Source organism: Microcebus murinus, chromosome 10 (genome assembly GCF_040939455.1).
Source record: "Microcebus murinus isolate Inina chromosome 10, M.murinus_Inina_mat1.0, whole genome shotgun sequence".
Lineage (NCBI taxonomy): Eukaryota > Metazoa > Chordata > Mammalia > Primates > Cheirogaleidae > Microcebus > Microcebus murinus.
The window spans coordinates 11833218-11847773 of record NC_134113.1 but is presented as its reverse complement, the minus strand read 5'-3'; the positions used below and the strand labels follow the sequence as shown (position 1 = coordinate 11847773).

The 14556-nt window shown below is 36.4% G+C and overlaps 1 protein-coding gene across 33 annotated transcripts in view; it reads right to left on the bottom strand.

Moving 5' to 3' along the window:
- Window positions 1–14556, bottom strand: part of RBFOX2 (RNA binding fox-1 homolog 2) — a 281289-nt gene that overhangs the window by 189000 nt on the left and 77733 nt on the right. For all 33 annotated transcript variants that reach the window (XM_076007020.1, XM_076007019.1, XM_012787062.2 and 30 more), the window contains exon 2: window positions 1169–1219. In XM_076007020.1, coding sequence (XP_075863135.1) covers window positions 1169–1219 — 51 coding nt within the window. The remainder of the gene's footprint in view (window positions 1–1168; window positions 1220–14556) is intronic.

Genomic DNA, 14556 nt, shown 5'->3' with positions numbered 1-14556 from the left:
ACCGAAAGTTTCCATCTTCAAATTTTAACAGCAAGAATCCCACTGGGAGGTGAACACAGAGATGACTACTACCTTCTCTCACCTTTCTCTCCATACCCTACCTGGGGTCAGTTTGATGTCAACCCAGCACCCAAAATGTAAGAATTGGGCAAATATTCTCAAATCAGAAAGGCCTCCAAATAGGTGATTACTGATTATGGGCCATCCTGGTTTTTAAGATCAGCTTCCGGGGCTCTGATGAGATTCAGTTAACTTCTGAAAAGGGAAAACTATGTCAACCCTTTAGTTTAGCATTATAATGGCTCATATCCCCTGGACATACCTAACAATGCTAGCTTTTCTTGACAATCCTATAAGGAATCAGACAGGCATTCAAAGATATTGCTAGGAGCTACCCTTGTCAAATCTCCTGAAGAAAATGTCAATATCCCCAAACAGCAAGAAGACAAATTTCATTCTTAGGTTAGGTGACTTTCTCTAAAAGGCAGCCTTGCCCGTTCTTCTAATCTTAATTCTGCTCCAGCCTTCAAACAGCAAAAAGACAGAGAAGGCATTTTATACACTCACCTAAACCATACTGAGGATGTCACATAGGAAACAGTTCTGCTCTGACCAACAATACGGCCTGGGCTTTTTCCAATCTTCTTCCCATCAAACAAAGAAAGGCAACAGAAACTTTGCTTTCTCAAGCAAGCCTTCCCTGATTAAAAACATAAGGCTGAACTCCCCGAGGGAGGAAAATGGAATTTTCTTGCTACAAATTATTGTAAGGACTAAAAAATCTGTGCAGGCAGAGGCTAAGTAGCAGAAAATAAGCATTAGAATTATTGGAATCCAGCATTAGAATTATGAGGCATCAAATAAACCAGATCACACCATTATTATATAGCCTGGAGAAGAAAAAACAAACACAAAAGTAATCATGACTTTGCTTGAGTGATTGTTTTCTCCTATAATATCCACAATTGTAATAACATGATTATAATACTTTTAGAATTAATGTATTTAATTTATATCTCTAAACATAAATTCATTGCTGAAACAAGCCATATTACCCTCCAGAATAAGTAATTTCAGGAAATGCTCTCTATCATAGCATGCTTTGATAAAATACACACACATACATACACACACACATCATATGAGTAACAAACAGCAGATAACCAACCTGGCTGTCCCTTGCTGGGAATCCATGATAACCTGGAGTCAAAGGCTCGTTCTAAGAGAAAAAAAGAAAAAAACAAACTATTAGAAGAAAGAAGATGTTAAGAGAGTCAAAATCATGCAAACTGATCAAAGGGTAAAATCCTGTTCTGCTACCTAAATTGTTCCATTTCTATATTCCACTCTATCTAACTGCATGTATCTCTCAGTAAATTTCTACAATGTCAAAACAAACAAAAAATAGTATATGCATAGGAACACTACTCATAAACACTATTTTCCTCCTTGTGCAGCTAGATCTGTTCCCTTCCTAGTGTATCTCAACCAAGGTGCTATTGAGATTTGAGCCAGAACAATTCCTAACTCCACGCTGTGGGACTTTAGCATTCCCAGTCTTATTAACGTAAGCCAGCAGCACTTCCAAACACTAAGATAACCAAAAACCTTCCACATAATTTCCAAATATCCCTTGACTAGAAAGAGGACAAGTACTCCCTTGTAGAGAACCACCTCTTGACCTGAAAAGTCTTAGCCCCTTCTCTATCAACCTGTTTTTCTCAGTTCTTTTCAATCTAGATGAAATTCTACCTCTGTTCAAATTCTACCTCTGACTTCCTCTACCACCTATATCATCCTATGGACCGAGTGACTCTTTCTAACATGTATATATGTTAATATTTATCGAGGTTATCTGTGCAATTTACTTTTCATATTATTTATGACTCTAATTAATGTTATTTTTTAAAAGTACACTGTGTTGAGTATCTTTCTTATCTTCATGTTCAACCACTAAATCAGGATTCTTGACAGCAAGGATGGTAGCTGATAAAAGCTATGCAAACTCTAATTTAGCATAAGGTCATACAACATCAGCACTCATTTCTGGCTTACTTGACCCATTCAATCATTTGGTTAACATATAATGAACACTAAAATTTTCCAAGTACTGAAAAGGTAGCTGACAGAGTAAGAAAGCTGAATAAAATAAGGCCCTTGCTTTCAAGGGAACTTTAAAATGGGAGGAGATATATGTGCACACAAAGGAAATGAGAATATATGGTGCTTTTGTAATTTTCAAAATGCTCAACACAGGCTAAAGATATTAATCCTCTTCTTCCATACATTTGTACTTTTGTTACTACTGGCAGAATAACAACTTAAGAGAAATTTTCATTGATAGGACTTTCGAATATGATAAGAGAAAAAACTTTACACCTAATGGTAGACAGATCAAAGATATGACCACATTCATACCTTTGATAGGCAAAAGTCCACATTCCCTTCAAAACCATGAAAGCCAGGAGTCAACTTAAGTTTATGTCAGAGGCCTTGTCTCTTGTTCATCATGGTTTCCCCAAGATCTAACAAATGGTGGAAACCCAAGAGAATGTGTAAATAAATAAATGTATTAAATAAATAACCATAAATTATTTAGAAATTCAGCCACTGATTCAATCATAGAAATCCAAGTTCTCCTTTTCTATTCCTGAGTCCCAATTGTAGACATTTTAATATTTATAAATTAGTCTCCCCAAAGAAAGCATACCAGATACTAAAGATAACTGCCTTAAAAAAAATTATGGGTGCCAAAACAATCTTGAGAAAGAAGAAAAAAATTAAAGCACTCAAACTTCTTGATTTCAAAATTTACTACAAAGCTACAATAATCAAGATAGTGATACTGGCATAAAGACAGACATATAGACCAATGGAATACAACTGAGAGTCCAGAAATAAACTATTATAGTTTTGGCCAACTGACTTTTGAGACAGAAACCAAGAAAGGTAATAGGAAAATAATAATCTTTTCAACAAATGGTGCTAAGAGACTGAATGTCCATATGTAAAAGAATGAAGTTGGAATCCTCACATCACAAACAAAATTAACTCAAAATAGATCATACCTAGGCTGGGCGCAGTGGCTCACGCCTGTAATCCTAACACTCTGGGAAGCCGACGCAGAATAGCTTGCACTCAGGAGCTTGAGACCAGCCAGAGCAAGAGCAAGATCCTGTCTCTACTAAAAATAGAAAAATTAGCTTTGCGTCGTGACGCTCACCTGTAGTCCCAGCTACTTGGGAGGCTGAGGCAGGAGGATCGCTTCAGCCAGGAGTTGGAGGTTGCAGTGCGCTACAGTGACACCACTGCACACTACCCAGGATGACAGAGCAAGACTGTCTCAAAAAAGTTTTAAAAATAAAAAAGATAAATCATACCTAAAACTACAAAACTCTTAAAAGAGAATACAGAAGTAAAATCTTCATGACCTTTGGTTAGTCACAGTTTCTTCCATATGACACCAAAAGTACAAGTGACAAAGGAAAATAGATAAATTAGACTTCATTAAAATTAAAAAATTTTGTGCTTCAAAGGGTACCTAAAACAAATGAGAAGACAACCCACAGAATGGGAGAAAATATTTGCAAATCAAATGTTTCATAAGGAACATGTATCCAATATATATTTAAAAAAACCTCTTACAACTCAATAACAAAAGGACAAATAACCCAATTTAAAAATGGGCAAAAGATTTGGAAAGGCAGCTCTCCAAAAAAGATACGCAAATAACAAATAAGTATATGAAAAGATGCTCAGTATCATTAACTCATTATGCAAATCAAAAGCACATTGAGAGGCCAGGCGCAGTGGTTCATGCCTGTAATCCTAGCACTCTGGGAGGCCGAGACGGGCAGATCCGGTAGATTGCCTGAGGAAGAGTGAGACCCCATCTCCACTAAAAATAGAAAGAAATTAATTGACTAACAAAAAATATATACACAAAAAATTAGCCAGGCGTGGTGGCACATGCCTGTAGTCCCAGCTACTTGGGAGGCTGAGGCAGTAGGATCGCTTCAGCCCAGGAGATTAAGGTTGCTGTGAGCTAGGACGCCATCACACTCACTCTAGCCTGGGCAACAAAGTGAGACTCTGTCTCAAAAAAAAACAAAAGAAACCCCACATTGAGATAAAACTCACACTCACCAGAATAGTTATAATCAAAAAGTCAGACAACAAGTGCTGATAGGATATGGAGAAATTGGAATTCTCTTACATTGCTGGTTGGATGGTACAATAGTACGGCTGCTTTGGAAACAGTTGGGTAGGCCCTCAAAATGTTCAACAGAGAGTTATTATATAACCCAGGAATTCCGGACCTAAGTATTAATAAATAACCAAGAAAATTGAAAATACATGTGTACACAAAACCTTGTGCATGAATGTTCATAGAAGCATTATTTCATAATAACCAAAGAGTAGAAACAGCCCAAATATCCATCAATTGATGAATGGATAAACAAAGTATGGTACATCCATAAATGAGTATTATTCAGCAATTTAAAAAATGAAGTATGGATACAACATGAATGAGTCTTGAAAACATTATACTAAGTAAGAAAAAAAAAAAGACACAGAAGGCCACAAATTAGGCTGGGCATGGTGGCTCATACTTGTAATCCCAGCTATCTGAGAAGTCAAGGCAAGTTGCATGAGGCCAGGAATCCAAGGTCAGCCTGGGCAACAGAGCGAGACGCTGTCTCTAATTTTTAAAAAAAGGCCACAAATTATATAATTCTACTGATATGAAATGTCCAGAATAGGCAAATCTATAGAGACAGAAAATAGATCTGTGGTTCCAGGGGTTCAGGGGGAGAAATAAGCAGTGACTGGTAACGGATACCAGGTTTATTTTGAAGGTGATAAAAATGTCCTGAAATTAGGTATCAGTGATGGAGGTACGACTCTATGTGCCTCTTTCTATGATTATACCACTGAAACACTGAAAACATTTCAAAAAAGTGATATTTATGGTTTACGAGTTATATATCATTAAGTAATAATAGTTATAGGCAATTTTGGCTATTTTTCACATTGATTTTTTCAGGGGAGACATATACAGTTTATATTACAACAGAAGAAGACAGCTCCTGCTGAAATCCACAAGTGCCTTTCTATGGGTTCTATAAATTTACTTCAATATCATTCCCTATAGATTTTAACAACAATAATGATACAGATGATGATAACCACCAGATATTGAGCAACTAATCAGTATAGTTCCAGAATGGAGGGGAGGAGGAAAAGAAAGAGGCAAAGAAAAGTAGATAATATGGAGGTATATAAAAATATATTTCCTGTCACTAGGGAAACTAACTCAGAGAAGGTAAATCATTGACCCAATAATAATGCATAGATATTAAATGGGAAAGCCAAACTGCTAACCTAGGTCTGTTGGACTACAAAGCCCCTGTTCTTTCCATTTTGCCAAGTTCTTTTCTCTAATAACCATTCCATATTATCCCTTTATAGTAAATACTTCAAGACTGTCTAAGAAGGGGATTATAAGATTAAGAAAGTAATCAAAAACCCCAAAAGCCTATTAACAGAAATTTGTCACTCATAGAGAACATCCCGCATATAAACCATATTCTGTGATGTCTGGGAGTTCAACAATGCAGAAAACTTACAAGAAAAAGATCACATTTCTACAAGCCAGTATTGTCAAAAACTTTAATTGCAAAGATAGATTTAACAGGTTGCACACAGATGTGTCAGAGGAAATGGATTTACTCCTTCACCTGCTTTAGCAAAGCATTACTCCTTCATTATTCCCCACCTCTCAGATAAGGCTATTTGGAACTCTCTAGCCCTCCCTAGAAACTCCCTGCCTCTCCAAGAGTGGCCCATACTTAAGAAACAGGCTTAGTTTTCTTTTTAATTTTACCATGTATATATCTGTCCCTTACAAAAGCATTAATTTTGCATGATTATGAATTTACAGACATGCATCCTATAATGTGCATTCTTTAGCAATTTGCTTCTTTTGCTCAATACTTCATAAGATTCATCTCCACTAATGCACATCACTATATTTTAATAATTTTTACTTCTATTTAGTATTTTATCTTCTAAATATGTCAAAATTTATTTATCTGTCCTATCTTCCTGTTAATGGATATTTAAATTGTTTCCAGTTAAGGTTTTGTTTGTCTGTGCTCACAAATCATGATGCCTATGAACATTCTTTTAGATTTGAGATACCATTTTTCACTCATGAGATCAGCAAAAATGAAAATATCACAAGTTGGCAAAATGATGAGTAAATGGGTACTTTCACATCTAATAGTGGGAATATAAATATATTTGGACCATTGTTTTGGAAAGCAATTTGACAGTACTATCAAAATATTGAATGCATAAACCTTCTTATAATTTCACATCTCTCTAGAGAATCACTTGCATGTGATTTCAAAGCATGTGCAAAGATTTTCAATAGTGCTGTTTGTAACAGTGAAAAACCAGAAAGAACCGCAATTTCCATTAATAATGAGTGTTATTAATTATTATATAATTTCAACATCTTATGTGCAAGTTTAAAAAAATAAGGTAAAATCTCCATGATCTCAGGTCATATTAAATGATAAAACAGTGTGGTATTTGTTTAAATTATAAAATAAAAATAGGTATTTCTACATGCATATAAAAAAAATCTAGAAGGACATATAACAAATTTCTAACAGTGGTTACCTCTAGGGAGAAAAATAAGATTAGTGGAAAGTAGAAAGGGCATATTTTAACTGAACTGTATGAATTTTTAAAATGTAAAATTTATGTATTACTTAGAGTATCACTATTATCAGTGTTTCATAATACTTAATAACTTATAAAACCAACTTCATATAATCTTACTTAGTCCTCACAATGCATAAAACAGGTTTTATAAACTTCATTTTACAGATGACAAAACCGAATTTCAGAAAGTTTAAGTGATTTACTCAAAACCAAATAACTAATGATAGTAACTCAGATACCTTCAGACCTAGGTCTTAATTCTATCCTCAATACTTCTAATACTTCATGACAACTAGCTAAAAAAAAAAAAAAAAATTCCCTGGCCTGGGTAGGGATAATTATGATTGTTGAATGATCTGCAAATCTGAGTTTTTAATCACTGTAAAAATAATAACTAACATTTAAATTAGAGATAGAATTAAAAGGAAAGCCAATGGAACAAAGGAGATAGATGTGCTAAACTCCAAAGAACACAGTGGCTCACATCTGTAATCCTAGTGCTCCAGGAGGCCAAGGTGGAAGGGTTGCCTGAGCTCAGAAGTTCTGAGACCAGCCTGAGCAAGAGTGAGATCCCGTCTCTACTAAAAATACTAAACAGAAAAATCAGCCAGGCGTCAATCACATGCAACTATAGTCCCAGCTACTTGGGACCAAGGCTGAGGCAGGAGGACTACTTGAGCCCAGGAGTTTGATGTTGCAGTGAGCTATAATGCTACCAATGCACTCTATCCAAGGCAACAGAGTGAGACTGTCTCAAAAGCCAAACACACAAACAAAAAAGAACTCTGAAGAGAAAAGGTTTTATAGTAGCTATGTGCCTATAAGCAAACTTTATTGGCCCAGTAAGAATGAAAGACTTAGAAACTGACTCTGCCTCAGCATAGAGACTGCTCAAAAACAAAGAGAGATCTATAAGAAACAAAATGTCAACTACAAGAATCTTTATTAACTAGAGGTTAACAATTAAACCTGTTTAGAAGGTTCTGGTTAATGGACACATGAAAATGTGACACAAGGATCCTTAAATAACTGTCAAATAGAACTGCAAGTGATCATGCATGTACAGTGGACACTGAGAGAAGTGATACACAGCAAAAAAAACAAAACAAAACAAAACAAAACCACCTGACTTTTGTATTTATCTTTACTGCTTAGAAGTTCCCATATCCACTTAGGCTTGAAAAATTCATTTAAGTAGAAGAATCCTTCAATTATTCAGTAAGAATAGATTGACAAGCACGGTGCTAGTGTTCTTATCCTTGAGGTTCCTGCCTCAGAATCATAATAATTACAAGATAATACAATCGATACCATAACTAAAGTCTGTAACAAAAGAACTATAGGATTTCAGAAGGTATTCATATAAAAGTGTGTGTAAGCATGGGAGTGGGTAATAACCTTTAGCCTCCTAATAGTACAAGACCTCTAATACCATTATGAATTGACGCATGCTAAAAAGACACAATGGCTTTTTTTTGTTTTTTTTATTGTGAGGCAGGGTCTTGCTCTGTCACCCATTTTTTAATTTTCTATAGAGACAGAGTCTTGCTATGTTGCCTAGGCTGATCTTGAACTGCTGGGCTCAGGCACAAGCTAGAGCGATACTCCCACCTCGGCCTCCCAAAGTGCTGGGATTACAGGAGTGAGCTGCCACACCCAGCCAACACAGTGCTTTCTAAAGCCACAATTTCTAAATGTTTTCTGAAAATTATCAGTATCATTTCTAAATGATTAGCCAATACATTTTCTTAGAATACTGGCATTACTACCAAAAATACTGATAAAATTACCCAGAATACTGTACATGAGGGGGAAAAAAGTACTGTTTTCTTAAGTATTTTAAAAATACAGTTAAAAGAGGTGCCAAAAGAACTTACCAACACTGAAGATCAAAAAGTCCTGCTTTCATTAAAAAGTTATACTAGTTATATAATATAGTGGCCATAAATGCTAAGTAAGCAATGATCAATAGAACAGTAACCAAAATGAAGTTACCTAAGGAGCCTGAGAAAGACACCATGCTATCAATCTTCCTTGGTTTCATCGCTAAAAAGATCATGTGTTGAACATTCCGAGTTTTATTATAAAAGTATTCCTTACTGGCTTCTATCACTGACGAAGGCTGGCTAGGAGCAGGGGGCAGAAAACTGGAAATGCACAGTGAAGTTAAACCAAACAATTAATAAAAACAAATCTGAAAAACCATCCTGTTGGCCCTTTCTTTTGTGTCTAACAAAATCAAACCAGTTTCACAAAATAAAAGAAGACTATACCGAGAATGGAACAAAATAAATTCTTGCTACCCCTGCAATTTTGGGAGAGTAAAAGCAAACAAAAGAAGATTAGAAATGAAGCTGCCCTCTACAAACACAACCTGTGTGATGGTACAAGTGGAGATTTTTCACTGGCTTACTCCCCAGCTGAAAGTGAATTTTGTATTATCTTGTACACTTAACAATAGAAGGAAAGATTTAGACCACATTGACCAAAAAAAAAAAAAAGCAAATCAAATTGCTCAGTTGTTCATTACCTTATTTCCAGCAAGTTAACTGCTTTTCAAGTATTATTAAGCCTTTTATGAATTGGGACATGGAAGGGAATACCACAGGAACAGAAGATGTACCTAAATTCCATATGCTATTATATGCAAAAACTAATCCCAGCAATGAGCACCTTTTGCTCAAGGAAATTGCTAAGCAACCACAGGGCATCATTCTGCTTCCAAACTATATAGGGTTCAAAGTACCTAGAGATATATCTCTTACAAGGGATATGAATCTGGTAGTATCTAACAACACAGTCCCAACATAAGGTCCAGCTGTTACTGGGTAAACAAAGCTTTCATGTCACAATAAAATAAAACAACTCATTCTACCTCCCCATCAAAAAGACAATCAATGACAGTTCTTTGTTATACTCACCACGCCTTCCCCATTTACCCTTTTTGGTTTTTTTAATTAAAAATGCCCTGGTGAGGCCGGGCGCTGTGGCTCACGCCTGTAATCCTAGCTCTTAGGAGGCCGAGGCGGGCGGATTGCTCAAGGTCAGGAGTTCAAAACCAGCCTGAGCAAGAGCGAGACCCCGTCTCTACTATAAATAGAAAGAAATTAATTGGCCAACTGATATATATATAAAAAATTAGCTGGGCATGGTGGCGCATGCCTGTAGTCCCAGCTACTCGGGAGGCTGAGGCAGAAGGATCACTCAAGCCCAGGAGTTTGAGGTTGCTGTGAGCTAGGCTGACGCCACGGCACTCACTCTAGCCTGGACAACAAAGTGAGACTCTGTCTCAAAAAAAAAAAAAAAAAAAAAAATGCCCTGGTGTAAGCAGTATGTTTCATGGTAATATCTGACAGAGGGATTTATTAGGTCCTTGAAGCCCTTCTTTGGAACACACTACAATTTCTTCTTTTCAACGGTGGTTCCAGGTATCTAATAAATAACCCATCAAACCCCTTTTCTTCACAAGTGAGGAAGCTAAAACTTAGAAGTGTCTTGTCCATAGTCACTCAACTAAGGTGGACATAAAAGAGAACCTAGAATTTAGTCCTCCTGACTCTCAAATCATATAAACTATTCACCTCAGACTCTGCTAATTGTAAATACATGTAATCCCTATCATGATGTAGAAAAGTGTGGACTGAATTTTGGGAGTCAAAGAGAGAGAGATTCAAATGTTGGCTGTTGTATCACTTTCTAACTATGTGACTCTGGTCAAATTACCTACTCTCTCTGAGCCTTAATTATCTCAACTGTGTAACAGATAATATATACCTCATAAAGTTGTGAAATTTTTTTAGCTGGCACAGCATTTCACATACAGGAGAAGCTCAAAAAGAATTTCTTCCTGGCCCCCAAGTCTATCAGTTCCAAATGACTTGAGACAAAAATTATATAGTCTATGGAACCAATTCCCACAAAGTAGCACATTTCCAAATAATCAAACTTTATTTTTTAATTAGCTTACTCTAACGTCAGTTCCTTAGGAATATGCACCAAATGGCCACCCAGCCTCACTGCAGCTGTTTGAACACAGGATAAATATATCAGTGATATTGTAAATCAATGCCAGTATTCAAGGACAGAATGAATGAGGTTACCTCCAAGGTGACCAAAGAAACTTTGCCTTTTGTGACATATGTAATCATACGCAGTATAACAACATTTTGATCAACAACTGTCTATGTATATGACAGTGGTCCCATAAGATTATAATGGAGCTGAAAAATTCCTATCACCTAGCAACATTGTAGCCATTGTAGTACAACCCATTACCCATGTGTTTGTGGTGATGGCTGGTGTAAACAAACCCACTGCACTGCCAGTCATATAAAAGTATAGTACATTCAATTATATATAGTATATAATACTTGATAATAATAATAAACAACTATGTTACTGGTTTATGTATTTACTATACTGTTTATCATTATTTTGAAGTGTACTCCTTCTACTTAAAAAAAAAGTTAACTAAAAATAGCCTCAGGCAAGTCCTTCAAGAGGTATTCCCAAAAAAGGCATTATTATCATAGATGGAGGAGATGACAGCTCCAGGCAGGCTACTGCTCCAACACCTTCCAGGGGGAAAGATGTGGAGGTGGAAGACAGTGATATTGATGATCCTGACCCTGTGTAGACCTAGACTAATGTATGTGTGTCTTAGTTTCTAACAAAAAAGTTTAAAAAAAATTTTTAAGTCTCAAAAATAAAAAAAGCGTATAGACTAAGGATATATAAAGAAAATATTTTTGGACCAAGTGCCGTGGCTCACGCCTGTAATCCTAGCACTCTGGGAGGCCGAGGCGGGCGGATTGCTCGAGGTCAGGAGTTCAAAACCAGCCTGAGCAAGAGCGAGACCCCGTCTCTACCATATATAGAAAGAAATTAATTGGCCAACTGATATATATATAGAAAAAATTAGCCGGGCATGGTGGTGCATGCCTGTAGTCCCAGATACTCGGGAGACTGAGGCAGTAGGATCGCTTGAGCCCAGGAGTCTAAGGTTGCTGTGAGCTAGGCTGACGCCACGGCATTCATTCTAGCCTGGACAACAAAGTGAGACTCTGTCTCAAAAATATATATATATATTTTTTTGTACAGCTGTACAATGTGTTATTGAACAAAACATTTGTAGAATAAGGATAAAGAAAATATTTTTGTACAGCTATACAATGTTATTATTATTGAAGAAAAAATTTGTATGAATTTACTGTAGCCTAAACATGTGTTTTCTTTTATTTATTTATTTATTTATACATACATACACACATAGTCTCACTCTGTTGCCCGAGCTAGAGTGCCGTGGCATCAGACTAGCTCACAGCAACCTCAAACTCCTGGGCTCAAGCAAGCCTACTGCCTCAGCCTCCCAAGTAGCTGGAACTACAGGCATGTGCCACCATGCCTGGCTAATTTTTTCTACATATTTTAGTTGTCCAGCTAATTTCTTTCTTTTTTTTTTAGTAGAGATGGGTCTCCCTCTTGCTAAGGCTGGTCTGGAACTCCTGAGCTCAAATGATCTGCCTACCTGGGCCTCCCAGAGTTAAGTGTACACTGTTTTTCAAGTCTACATGTCCTAGGCCTTCACATTCACTCACCACTCACTACCTGACTTACGTAGAGCAACTTTTAGACCTGCAAGCTCCATTCATGGTAAGGACCCATCAACATGTGTACCATTTTTTATCTTTAAGCTATACCTTTACTGTACTTTTGCTATATTTAGATATGTTCAGACACACAGATACTTACCATCGTGTTACAACTGCAAACAGTATTCAGTATGGTAACATGCTGTAAAAGTTTGTAGACTAAGAGCAATAGGCTTTACCATATAGCCTACGTGTGCAGTAGGTTACACCATCTGGGTTTGGGTAAGTATACTCTATGATGTTTGCATAACAATGAAAAATTATATAATGAGGCATTTCTCAGAATGGATACACACAACTGTATATGCTTCATATAGCTAAACAGTCCACTCTGTTTTCATCAATCCATGCTTGGCTAACACCCTCAGTTCTTTAACTTTCCTTTACAAATCCATTCTGTTCTTGCTTTTATTAATACTTTTTTAATTAAAATTCAATCATGATGACAAAATTATATTTTGAAGCACATAAATAAGAAATAAAATACCCTCCACTCTAGCACTTCTAGTACTAAGGTTTAAAAACATACTATAAATATTTTTCAGCAGTTTTTTTTTTTTTTGAAAAATTGTGGTTAAATATACATAATTTTACCATTTTTGCCATTTTTAAGTATACACTTCTGTGGCATTAAATACATTCACATTTTGTGCAACCAATCACCACCATCCATCTCCAGAACTTTCTGATGTTCCCCAACCAAAACTCTACATCCATTAATCCCCATTTCCCTCTCCCTCCACCCACTGCCAACCACCATCCTACTTTGTGTCTCTGTGAATGTGATTTCTCCAGGTACTTCAGATGAGCAGAATCATGCAATATTGTCCTTTTGTGACTGGCTTATTTCATTTACCATACCTTCATGATCTGTCCATGTTGTAGCATGTGTCAAATTTTCCTTCTTTTTCAGTCTGAATATTATACTAATATTGTACATAAATATAATTTTATGTACATACTAGTATATGTAAATACCACATTTTGTTTATCCATTCACCTGTCCATGGATATTTGGGTTGCTTCCACCTTTTTAACTACTATGAATAAAGCTACTATGAATTGGGTGTACAAATACCTGTTTAGCTCCCTGCTTTCAATTCTTTTGGTTATGTACCCAGAAGTGGAATTGCTGGATCATTTGTAATTCTATATTAAACTTTTTAAGGAATTGCCATGTTGTTTTCCACAGCACTAAACCATTTTTAAATTCCTACCAGAAATGCACAAGAGTTCTAATTTCTCCACATCCTCACCTATACTTGTTATTTTCTGGGGTTTTTTTCATAGCTATCCTAATGAGTGTGAAATGTTATATCATTGTGGTTTTGATTTGTATTTCCTTTACAAGTGTGATTGTGAGCATCTTTTCATTTGCTTATTGGCCATTTGTATATCTTCTTTGGAGAAGTATCTAATCAAGCCCTTTCTATTTTTTAATTTATTTCTTAAGAGACAGGGTCTGGCTTTGTCATCTAGGCTGGAGTGCAGTGGCCTGATCATAGCTCACTATAGTCTTAAACTCCTGGGTTCCAGGGATCCTCCCACCTCAGTCTCCTAAGTAACTAGGACTACAGGTATGTGACATCATCCCAGGCTAATTTTTTTTTTCCTTTTTTGTACAGATAGAGGTCTCACAATGTTGCCCAAGCTGGTCTCAAACTCCTACACTCAAGCAATCTTCCTGCCTTACCCTCTCAATGTGCTGGGATTACAGGACTGAGCTATTGCACCCTCTCCCTTTCCCAATTTTTAATCAGGCCATTTGCTTTTCTGTTGTTGAGTTATATAAGTTCTTTATATATTTTGGATGTCAATCCCTTATCAGATATATGATTTGTAAACATTTTCTTCCATTAGTGAGTTGCCTTTTCACTCTGTTGATAGTGTTCCAGATGCTTAATAGTGTTTAGTTTTCATGAAGTCTAATTTATCTGCTTTTCTCTTTTATTGCCTGTGTGGTTTTTTTGTGTGTTTTTTTTTTGAGACAGAGTCTCGCTTGTTGCCCAGGCTAGAGTGAGTGCCGTGGCGTCAGCCTAGCTCACAGCAACCTCAAACTCCTGGGCTCAAGCAATCCTTCTGCCTCAGCCTCCCGAGTAGCTGGGACTACAGGCATGCACCACCATGCCCAGCTAATTTTATATATATATATATATATATATATATATAT